The sequence below is a fragment of the Poecilia formosa genome, unplaced genomic scaffold (genome assembly GCF_000485575.1).
Source record: "Poecilia formosa unplaced genomic scaffold, Poecilia_formosa-5.1.2 Scaffold42, whole genome shotgun sequence".
NCBI classification, from domain to species: Eukaryota; Metazoa; Chordata; class Actinopteri; order Cyprinodontiformes; family Poeciliidae; genus Poecilia; species Poecilia formosa.
In genome coordinates, this window is record NW_006799981.1 from 1,360,862 (window position 1) to 1,373,069 (window position 12,208).

Sequence of the window (12,208 nt, forward strand, 5' to 3'; positions counted from 1 at the left end):
AGCAGCTCATCACAGCTTGATGAGAAAGTTATTGTGGATTTAGTTTAAAACAACATACAACATCTAATAAAAAGAAAATGCTTTTGGGGCTATTTTATAAGAAGAATTGTCCAAGATGGACTGAATCCCTGAGGCGGCGGCAGCAATACTTCTGTCATCTCGCCTTCGTCGTTCAGGAAGAGGAAGGGAAACGAGCTGTGGGACTTTGAGTACGTTTTCCCCTCATGACGACCATGAAACCGACTTCACTCTGAGGGAAACCTCTAAAATAACCTCAAGAAAATAAGTCAAGACAGACTTTTTTTTTTTTCCCTTAAAAAAAAAAAGAAGAAGAAGAAAAAAACTCCTCATAGCTCTGCTGGACCCTGTGCATAAACAAACACTCGGCTTCGCAGTTTGCACAACGGCCTTGAGCTTAAACATGTCTATTTTCTCCTGATTTCAAAACATCTGAAAAACAATCTTCATACAATAGTCAAACAAAATGTGCAGAGGGTTATCTAAACAGTTTTGTTCCCCACATCGAGCTGCATTTCTCTGGGGTTACAATCAGCTCACATCAACAAACAAGAATACACAAAACACAACGTTGCCTGGGAATTCCTCCAGCAACAAATAGAGATTTTAAAGAGGAATCAAACACAATTTTGTGTTGCAATCGTGCCATCAGTGCCTTTTGCTTATTACACAAATGAGTAACTAGAAAGTAGGGATGTTGCAAGTGATTGAATTGATAAGCCTGCCGCAACAAGCAATAATCAATTAACCACAGGATAAAGTAAAATGGGCTTGATAATTTCTATTCTGATTAATATTTTTTGAAGGCCAATTTTGGTTATAATGACATCATAATCCATTTTATTTATGATTTTGGTCTTGTGTATTTAATTATTTTTGATCAAAAACGTCCCAGTGCCAGTGTAAAGTCTTTACAAAATTGAAGTTTATTGTATTTATTCATGTTATTATGCCATTATCAAAACGATAACTGAAAATGGTCTCAAGACATCAATATTATCGTTTATCGCAATAAATTGTGGGACAATTTATTGTCCAGAAAAATTGATTTTTTTCTGACAGGCCTCAACATTGATTATTCTGACAAATAATTGTGTAATCAAATAAAAAATTGTCCCTTCCTGTAGTAGTAAGAAAGAGAAAAGAGGAAACACTTTAGTTGCTCAACCTTTGATCGACAACTAAGCAAGGTGAGTGGCAACAACTCACTCACTCTTTGGTCACGTAGCAACAACCTGTTGAGTAATTTATGCAGCAGCAGTTCAAGGTTTCGCCCTGAAACTTGCATTGCAACAGCTCAAAAACTTAAAACTTAGCATGGAGTGAAAACTGGGGGTAAAACAGAAAAGCCCATGTTGCCGATATGGCAATATTTCTGATATTTTAAACAAAAAAACGTATCAATAATTATATAAGCGTTTCATATTAGTCGATATAAATGTTTTTCAGCCATATTGTGCTACAGTACAATGTCTACAGTAGACAAAAACATTTTTTAGGGACGCTTACGTGACGAGCTGAGGAAAAATGTACATTTGTACGGTTCTTCTCTAAATGACTACTATAATTATAAGAATGTCAAATGGCTAAAAACTCCCAATGCTCTACTTTGTGTTATGGTTCATAAAATCCCAGTGGAAGTCAAGTTTTAGGTTGGAATGGGACAAAATATGAATAAATGGACTGTGTGGTATAATGGCTGCACTGGTGAGATGACTGCAGCCTCAGGGCTTTTTCCACTCACTGTGAGAACGCTGGAGGACTGCAGAGAAAGGCTATGTTCAAGTGATGTATGGCGGACTGCCCATTGTGACAGCTATGGCTTCCCTCGATGAGCAATTTGTCTAAAGCTCGAGAAAGAGAGCCACGAGGATAATGCAAAGGTTTCTACTAAGGAAGTGGAGCAGTTTAGGAAGGTGGATGCTTAAGTTTGTGTTGTGAAACGATAGAAAGAGTTGAAAGCTGGATGATCAGCCAGTATGAGTAGAAGGGGAAGAAATGACTTGAGGAAGCAACTTACCGAGACTTGTTAACCAGCAGCTCGTTCTCATGGTACCACTCCAACGTGGGTTCAGGCTCCGCAGTGAACTGACAGTGGAACATGGCTTCTTCGTTCTTCAGCACCACCTGGTTCTCAGGGGTGACCACCGGCTTCGGGACGCTCTTATCTGTGAGACAGACGGACAAACATATGCATGTTTACATGCGGAAGCAGCAGAACAGGTTCTAATGGCAGCAACAATTGCTTTCCCAATCATTACTGAAGTCTTTCCTCCTTAACAGTCACACGGATAAACCGTAAGAATAATCACACACAGGTGTTTGGATCTATATCAGGCTGTTCTGTGTACTTTTCAGTAAAGCTGTTATAAGTGGATATATTGTTTGCTTTTCTCTCTTTCTGCAGGTGGAGAAGTGACTTCTAAGGCGTTTTCTTGTATTCTCTGTAGTGGAGCATTATGGTAAAAGCCATAACGCTCCTCTTGTGAAGTAAATCTGTGACCTCTCTGTGGCACTCAGACAACAACAATTCTGATTTCTATGCTGCTGGACAGCACACGGAAAAAAACAAAAAAGAGAAGCAAGGTTGTACTTATTTTTAAAGCAGTTTGTCAATTTCGGCTCCATCTTTGCTTAATAAACATACAAAATGTGACCATTAATAATCTGGAGGTGAGATTTAAATGATTCCCAAACCTGGTAGAGCCCATATTATTTTATAATTTTCCAAACGGGCATGCTTGGATAAACTTTACTCTGATATGCCAAAGGAAGAGATTTGCTGTATAATACAAGCCTGAGGGGAAGTATTGTACTCAAAATAAAAACCTGAAAACTGCTGAGCTCCATACAGGAGGCGCAGCATAAAAATACTCCTAAATCTAAGCAGGTTTACAGATTTGGGTCAAAACTTCAAATTTTCACACCTAGGAGGAGGAGGACGAATCGTGCCAGAGGCAGCATTGGGATAAGGCTCAGGGTTAGTTCTGTAAAAGCTGATAACAAAAAAAGGTGTGTAGTCAGAGAACACCTGGCCCACCAAAGAAATCAGTGGGATGGCCTCAATACACAGGAAAAACAGGATGAATTTGCTTTTTCTTACAATGACGTCTATTAGAGAGGCAGACGGCGGCAAGACTGCAACTGGAAGCTTGTTGGGTTTTGTCCCCCCCATGCAGGTATTTGAGAGTCTTACAGGTGGGTAATTAAAATGAAGAAGGCTGTTAGGTTTCTCCAGCACAGACATGCTGCTGCATTAACTTTAAAGCCACAAATAATGGGTTAAACAACAGATTTCTGGAGGAAAACAAACAGCCTCCCTGAACAGCAAACTGTCTGAAAGCAGCCGCTGCACTCAGATCATCAGTTCCGCTTCAGGATATCAAGTTATTATTCGCTTTGCACGTTTTTATGTTTATATTTCAGTCTGCGTGGGAGGCGGGAAATGAAGGTACAAGTACACTCTTTTATAATCTCATTAGATGCTCTTTCAGGGCTTCCTCTCATCACTAATAGTGCTTAAACTGACGTCCTCTCCTTTCATTTGCAGCAGCAGCAGCAGACTTGGAAAAAGGCAGAGAAAACCCACATAAAAAAGAAAGTAATGTGAATGAATGTTAGGATTTTACAGCTTTATCTCCAACTCAAGGATTTGCCTGGAGCACTTTGAGCCAATCTGTTAAATTGGTGATCCAGAGTCACACTTAACAGAAAGGGATTCTCTTTTATTACTTTAATTACTTTTTTTAAAAACATTGTTGCATAAAAAGATTATATTTTGTCATGTGTATAGATGTGTAATTTTATGAATATTTTAAACAACTCTCTTGTCTGGGACTGGTTTTTTATGAAATTTGGAAAAAGTTAATATTTTATGACAAAAAGAAAGATATTACACTTTAAAAAATACTGGACATTTCTGTGTCTACAGTGCTGAGAACAAGTTAAGATTTAAGATTTTTTAAATCTTAGATTTAAAAAAAATCGTTTCAGATCAAACAAATATAAACTCATCATTTGATGTGAAAATCAAGCATTTCTTAATACGATTTCAAAACCAATTGACTTGTTGCAGTGGACGGAACCATAAATCCTGAATTTCTGTCTTTCAATTGTTAATATTAAGCTCATTAACTTTTTTGCGATGCAGCAGAACAATGACCCAAAGAAGCAAGCGCATCTCTGAATCGCTCTAAAGGCATAGTCAAAGTCCAAGAGACAGCGGAAACCCTGAAAACCCTGCAATGAATTAAAAATGTCCTCAAAGAGTGTTCCTCCAGAGTGATAAAAAAAAAAAAAAAACACCCACTCATCGCCTGTTACTGGAAACGCTCGCTGCAGCAATCATCACTGGTACAACTGGTTATTATGCTGATGAGGCAATTACTGTACAGGCAGGTTACTATAGGGAGCATTCTCCTGCTTAATAAATACAATTATAATTTGATAACCGCTTTTTGTATTTACTCAGAGTTTTTGTCTGATACTAATACTGTTTGTTAATCTTAAACATTTAAATGTTGCAAAAAAGAAAAAAACAGAAAGAGAAGACCATGGATGTTAGCTTCTGCAGTAGTGCTAAGATGGTTTAAACTGCGTATTAATGCATATTAAGGTGCATTTGTTGTTTGGAAAAATAGGCAGCTATAAGCAGTTTTGGATGAGCATTTAGTCCTCACTGACATCAATGTTAAGCTCACTGGGATTTTCCAACAGGTGTGTTGAGCTACAGCTTACAGAGTTATCAGCCTTAAAGTCTCATTAAAGGGAGCGACAGAAATCTGGACGAGTCTTTTGTTATTGAAATTTCGCTGGTATCTTTGAGGTTTTGACCATTTGTTATTATTGTTATCCTCTTTTGCTTAAATAATGTCAAATGAATCATGAATAAGTTTCATCATCACTTCTTTAAGAGTGAGAAGAGTTAAAGTCTGACCTATGATGGTGAGCGTGAAGTTGCTGCTGCTGCAGACGTAGCCGGCTGCGTTTTTGGCGCAGCAGGAGTAAACGCCGCTGTCACCCGGACTGGCGCTCTGGATGGTCAGAGTCCTGTCCTTGTTGTTGGTCTGATGGCTGCTCTCCATCAGCTTCACTCCGTCTTTGAACCACTGGCAGGTCGGCCTGGGAGGAAGGGAAGGAGAGCAGGACTCAGGAGGGAACGTGTTGTCAACAAACACACACTTATCTACTTTAGAGACCTGCTGTAGAAGCAGAGGTGGACAATTACCGTGGGTGTCCATCGATGTGACAGCGCAACATGACCGGAGACGAGTTCTCAATTTCCCCTTCAGAAGCCGGCTCCTTCAGACTCACACCACCACTCTCCAACCCTGCAGAGCAAAAACGAAGCAGAGTCCAGGAGAAGGACAGGAGGAAAAATTGGGTTAAGTGGTCATCCTGTCATCTGTCAACACAGGACACATAGCAGCACAAATGAGAGGAGGAGGGATGAGGAAGGTGTGCAGCATCATCACTGTGACAGCCAGCGAGCGACCACAGCTCCTGTTTAGCTAACGTCACTGAACAACTCCACTCATCAGAGTGAGATGGGCTTCAGCTGGGCTTTTTAGTCATTTAAAGGACGCTTCATTGACTCGCTGTGATAAGGGATGCACCGCTGTCAGAAAATGAGCCAGAGGAGAAAGCTAGCAACGAGGCAAAAATGAACATGATTTGACAGCAAAAGTGAGGCAAAACTTTTAGACTATTTCTTCAGAATATAATTTTCAAGCATGTCTGCACCTCTAGAGAAGGTTGGAGATAACGCCGCACCAAAGGCAGAGGGAATTATGCAAAACTTGATTGGTTGTCTTCGAGTAGGAAATGAAAAAGGGAGAAAGGAAAGAAAAGTGGAGGTGAATTTATGTCATTTGTTGAAACGAATAAAGCAAATTGAGCAGGAATAGGAAGGTAATGTCATGAAGCTACCGCTGAAAAGACGACCCAGTACACTGGCTGATTTACATCAACTATCAAAAATGCAAATCTCAGGCCAGCAGGGCATTCAAGTATTTTTCTCCTACCTATGTACAAGGTTGAACCAACCGTGCATCAAATACCAACCTTCTCATCTCCACATCAAATGAAATTGTATTGTTTTTTTCTCCAACTAAACTCAGAGGAATAACTTGGAACTGTCGGCTCATGAAAATGTGGCATTGAAATGGCAGAAAAACAAACTAATATTTTTATATTTTACGGAAAATTGGTGGAAAGGATGTGTAATAAATTGCACTTGTATTTTAATTTCAGTTACAGTTCCAAATGATCACATGAATGTAATTAAGTATTTTTACGGCAATGTGGAAAACCCAGGGGGAGGAAATGAATCAGAAAATGAGGAATTTCATGGCATTTATTCATGCCATCAAACAAATCTGCATTTTACTATGAATAATAATAGATGGGGAAGCATGAAGTCCATGCATATCAGAGGTATATCAAATACCCATCATCGTCACGGCAACTATGTGCAATAATGCATTTGCAAAGGAATGCTTGCAACATTTCCACAGCTATCGCATTTCAAGTGTTATGCATTAAACTTGTGCATTCAAATAATTTAATTGGCCATAGGAAGGTTTATTAACAGATATGTGAAAACTGAAGAACTGTTCAGGATGATTCAGACGGCAGAAGTGGGGGGGGAGATATTCAGCTGATTTTTTTTTTAAACTACTTAAGCCTTTTTATGTAATATTAGAAATATTAAGTGATGCAGATAAAAAATTGCTACTTTTTAAATGATAAAATAATGTAATTGCCTAAAATACAATTACAGCATTCTTTTAGTCAATGCTTGATCATTTGTAGCAAATGGATGAATCAGCAGCTAAAAAAGTACTTCAAACAACATGTGAAAAATGTAATCCTTTATGCTTGACTGATCAATACAGTGTAGGGATAATCTGTTGATTATTTTGGGGATTAACTGATTAATAATTGGATAACAAAAAGTGCTGAATTGAAGATTTTCTTACAACCAGGAGAAGTTAAAACTTTAACACTTGAGTTCTGGGTAGAACATATTTACAGACAAGGAAGATTTTATTTAAATCTTAAATACAAAAGGTAGACATTTTTTGTACAGTTCTGGTTTAACAGATGCTCCGAGTTTGTTGTTCTTTCAGCAAATGGCCCATTTTAGAGTTTCAACACTCAAGTTCACAATTAATCAATTACAGAATTAGCTGATTAATTGTTTCAGTCGTACTATGATTTGTACAGCAGCACACAGGAACATATTTACTAAAAAGAAAAGTTGCGATATGATTATATTGAATTTAATCTGACTGATCTGGTTTAAATTTATACCTATAACTGTGGACTAGAAACAGCTTCAATAAATGTAATGTTTCTAAACTCATCTGAGAATCATAATTACACTGAGCTCTTATGATTTACTCACAATACATAACCAGCTCCCACCTACCTGGATTTCCAACTCTGTTTTGTTTACTGTACAAATATTTACAGCTTACATCAAGTAAAAACAGCAACTATCTGTTGTTTATGCGATGATATACAAGCATGAAACTCTATATGCTGTGGTGTTGCTAACAGAGTTTGCTTGGGTTTGCAGGTATAATCACGACTCTGTTGGGTTTGTGTACATGCGCCGAGCGTGTATTTATGCAAAACATTCCACTGGAGCAGAGATTCATTCCTAAAGCCTGTGGCTTGATGGTACGCCTGGATCATCTATGAAATATGCATGGCATGAGCCAACCTGAGACAGCGGAGGGGAGGAAGGAGAGACGCAGCTCCCCTGCGAGGTCACATGGGGCGCTAGAGGAAGACGTGTCACGAAGAATTACGCTCCAACCTGGCAGAGCTCCGCACCCTGAGGTGTCGTAGCAAACCGTCTCTACAGTAACAAGGCCTCCATCCCTGTTGTTTATCTCTCTGGCTGAGCCGGGCGCTGCTCATTAGAGCCTACTCAAAGCAGATGCCCAACAACTGCGTGAGTGCTCTCGCTCTCAGCTCTCAGCGAGTCATTTAAGGCGCGAGAGACGAGCGTACAGATGTGCTGGTGAGGGGTGATGCACAGATAATGATGCTGGGCTTGTAAACACGCCTGCAGATGTACTCAAATTATAAAGACTCCAGAAGATAACAATCGGTTGCGCTTCCTGTTCAAGGTCAACAGCTTTGACAGCTTGGTTGGGGGGGAGGGGACGGAGCATAAGTCAGCAATGAAGACCCGGGGCCAGAAACTTGGGCCGAGTCACTGAGAGCAAAACGGACAAGGAGCAAAATCTGTGACTCGCGAGCCGAAATAATCTGAAGGAACGAGTCCAATTCATGGACAGATTAAAAAACCGACAATCAATGACAGAACACTGCATAAGGATTTCGTTTTAGAGGTCTTTCAGTGTGGTTTTAAATTTTACACAGCACTGAATTGGCTCTTCTAAAAGTTTTAAATTATATATATTTTAGCTACAAACTCTGGTAACTGTGTCGTTCTTTTCAGTTTAGATTTAACTGCTGCATTTGATGCAGCGGAGCACAACGTTTTACTCTCTCATTTGGCACAGTGGATGGGCATTAGGAAAACACCAAAGGACTAGTTCAAGTCCTACTGGGTCCTCTATCATGTGGGGTACCACATGGCTCGGTTTGAGGCTCCCTTATATTTGTTTCTGCTCGGCTCCACATTAAAGAAGCATGGTGTGCTCGTCCACTGTTACGCAGATGATAGTCAGGTTTCTATCCTACATAAAAACAATGATGGAAACTGTTTAAATGCCATTGAATGAAACACGTTCTCATTGCCTTTTCTGTTGCCCTTCTGTAAACAAACAAAAAAAATCAATAAATTTTCACGTAAATAAAGTAGGAACAGGAAAGAAAAAAACCTGTTTTGTTCTCTTCTTTGCATTAAAAAAATGTTTAGACCAGAAAGTTCACTTTTCATGTTATGTGACGTCAACACTTCCTTCCACTAGCTAGGTGTGTCCCACACACGGATTGTGGAGAGCTGAAAACATGTCTTCTTATGGCTTTCTTTCAACAAAATCCCAATAAACTTTATTGAAGGATGTAATGTTTGCAATGTGAAGAAGTTAGAGTACAAATGCTTTTGAAAAGCTCTGCAAATATCTCAAGCTTAATAAACAATAGAATCTAACAACTGGTTGAAATCTACTATCCAAATAAACCTCCAGTGAAACAATGCAGTGAAGTCTGTCGGATGAATTTCCTTTTTCACATTCATCCTGTTTATTATTAAACAGCCGCTCATTCCGCTCCTGTAACAGCCCCATTCGCAGTTCAGGTTTCTTCAGCTGTCAGCGTTGCAAACAGAGGATACTCTTTCATAACCTATTAAATGGGGGAGAAACACTCCCCGTAATTCCTCTCAGAATGCATGACGAAGTGTTGCAGCAGGCCTGGCCGCCGACGCCATAATTAGGGGCGTATAATTATTATGTTGGGAGGCAGAACGGGAAGCACGATCGTCATAATAGACAAACTGTGCAGATAAATAAATCCAACATTCTTCGGTAAGTTGAATGTGCGTGACTTTCATTCAGCGAGGCGAGTTGTTGCCATGGTGAAGGGTCTTTGCAGCAGTAAAGCGCAGTGAAAAAGTCGTTACCTTGACAAGTAGCGGGCAGGATTTGAGTGGCAGAGCCATGTGTGTTGGGATTGTTCTTATACTGTAAACACTAACACACCCTGAGCGGTCTGGGCCAGCTGTCAGGACGGGTCAGATTGTATCAGCTGTGTCCGACATAAGTCATCAAACGGAGCAGCGGGGAATCAAGAAGATGTTTGTGACAAGGAGGACTCCGTAGGAAAATGAAAATCATCGTCAGGATGAATGAACTGTGACGGGAGCAGAGAAAGTGGAAATGCACTCGTGGCTTCTGCTGGATAAATGTAGGTTAAGGACTGCGTGACCAAAGCAAAGATGGTGGCCACATGTGCAAGCAGGCATGGGCTTTCAGATCCGAATTGCATTATTTCAATATTTGATTCGTTTCTGCAAGCTATGTCCCCAAATCCAGAACAGCGCGGGCCAGCATCTTCTCTGAGACTCACATGGAGAAACTAACAGTTGAGAGGCCTGAGCTCAGGGCCTCTGCTGGAGACCACTGACCAAACAGGACAAAAGGGTTTCAGACAGGGGCTAAAACCTCTATTAGCGAAAACAGAGGGGGGACAATTTCTCTTGAATAACTGAGACAGGATTAGCCCACCCACCACTGAAGGCAAGACAAATTAACTCACTCTTCAGTGGGGGAAGGGCAACAGCCCTCAAGTCCATGTACAGTGCATATGGAGCACCCACCCCTCCTTACAAGATGCATTTAGTGCCATGCACGCAAACTTGCACACACATCACTGAACGCACATGCAGGACTAATGCCGAAGGGGCTGACGTTAAAGCTGCAGAGGGCTCCATCGTCCGTTTAATCCATGTAGTGTAAATATGGCACAATTCATCAAAACAAGGCTGGATCCTCCTCCAGGAACAAGGCCAGCATGTAGCATCAAGTCATGGCTACACTTGGCTTCCTGCAAGAAATTTAATTATAAACTTCTCATTATTTGGCTTGAGGTTTCTTTTTGAGCACCTAAACAAAGCAATGTTTGGTTTAGTTGCAAGTAAATATTTAAATCTGTCCGGAATGATTCTGGTTATATTTGGGAATAAATCTTTGTTTAAGTGCATTAACAAAAAGTAGGTCCATCATACTATTCACAATTTTATTTTGAACATTTACTCGTACATCGATAACTGACCTGGCTAAAAAGTATCAGGTAGACATTTTTAAGCATATACTAGTAAATATTCATATACTCACATGAGCGTGTTTATCATAAGGACATTTGTTTCAGATTCAATTCAGAAATACTTCATAATCCCCGAGGGAAGTTAAATGTTGTAACTCATTATTCATGTTTCTTCAAAGTGCGGTAGATGCCGACGGCTGTGGGCAGAAAGGATCTCCTGCTGCAGTCTGTATTACAGCAGTTCTGAAGACTCCTCTGACTGAAGACACTGCTGTTGTGTAGCAGTCTCATAAGTCAAATGCTCAGGGTTGTTGGTAATCTAAGAAAAAAATAAGTAGTCGACAGGATTCAATTTTCTGGAACTTTTTGTTTTAAATAAACGGCTCTGCTTCAAATCAGAAATTTACAACCGACTGATGAGTTTGGTTAACATCAGCAAAACAGAAACAGTCGCAATAAATCCACATTGTTCTTATTCCTCATTCTCATTTATACTTCCAGTTTTATCAGCTAGTTTTAGGACATTATAATCTAGGTGAGGCGTGAACATCTTCTGCACTGAGCTCATGAAACTTACAATATAATGGCCATCAATTACTGCAGCAAATGCAGTGCTGTAATATTAATGCACACTGATTTTAGAGCTAACTTTAACAGCTAGAGATGCCTAGATTATTGAATTTAATTATCAATGTGTGCAATATGCCAGTCGCAAAGGACTGCTTGATTGCAATAAGCGGTGGAATATTATGTTTCAGTGCATGCAAATTCTGCATGTGAATAATATTTCAGGAAAACATGGACTAGTCGTAATAAATATCGCAATATTCAGAAATATTGCATTTATGTCTTTCTGATATCACAAGGCTCTACTGAGAACATAATTAGTATGAAGCTTTTTAAATTTTGTTTTGAAACGTCTGTTGGGTCTAAAATTCAACATATTTGGAAAATAAACTCCTGCTCTTCTTTAAACACATACTCCAGATGCATTTTTTATTCAGCTTTCTTTCCTCTAGAGCCTTTTATTAATAAGAAAGAGTTATTTTAAGTGCGTGGGAATAATGGTAACAACTTGGCAGATAAATACAGTTTATTCTGGATCACGATGGAAACTGAAGAAGAACTGGCCGTTCTTGTCTAACTCGTTCCCGCTTTCATGACTTTAATCTGTGGGAGTGTGTCAGTTGATCTTTATTGACACGCTGGATCATCTGCAGCTTCAATGAAACTGTAGCCATCTTCGAATTCAAAAACGAACGTACCTCTCTGGTCTTTCTGGCTACAACCCTTTAAAGATGGTGCTCAAAATCACTCCGTCTGCCTCTTCTCAGGCAGAGGGGGAGGCTTGAACTCGCATCTGTTCCTGTAATCAGCCTTTGAACAAGTATCATCACTGCAAAGAAAAACCTCCTGAAACCATCTGAATGTAGCCAAAGAGGAG

The 12,208-nt window shown here is 39.8% G+C and overlaps 1 protein-coding gene across 1 annotated transcript in view; it reads right to left on the bottom strand.

Annotated features, from left to right (window-relative positions):
• The window catches only part of ptk7b (protein tyrosine kinase 7b), a 77,554-nt gene that overhangs the window by 15,833 nt on the left and 49,513 nt on the right, over positions 1 to 12,208 (bottom strand). Inside the window, exons 3-5 of the mRNA XM_007551464.2 lie at positions 5,246 to 5,348; positions 4,955 to 5,139; positions 2,039 to 2,186 (exon numbers count right to left, since the gene is read on the bottom strand). Of these exons, the coding sequence (XP_007551526.1) occupies positions 2,039 to 2,186; positions 4,955 to 5,139; positions 5,246 to 5,348 (436 nt within the window). The remainder of the gene's footprint in view (positions 1 to 2,038; positions 2,187 to 4,954; positions 5,140 to 5,245; positions 5,349 to 12,208) is intronic.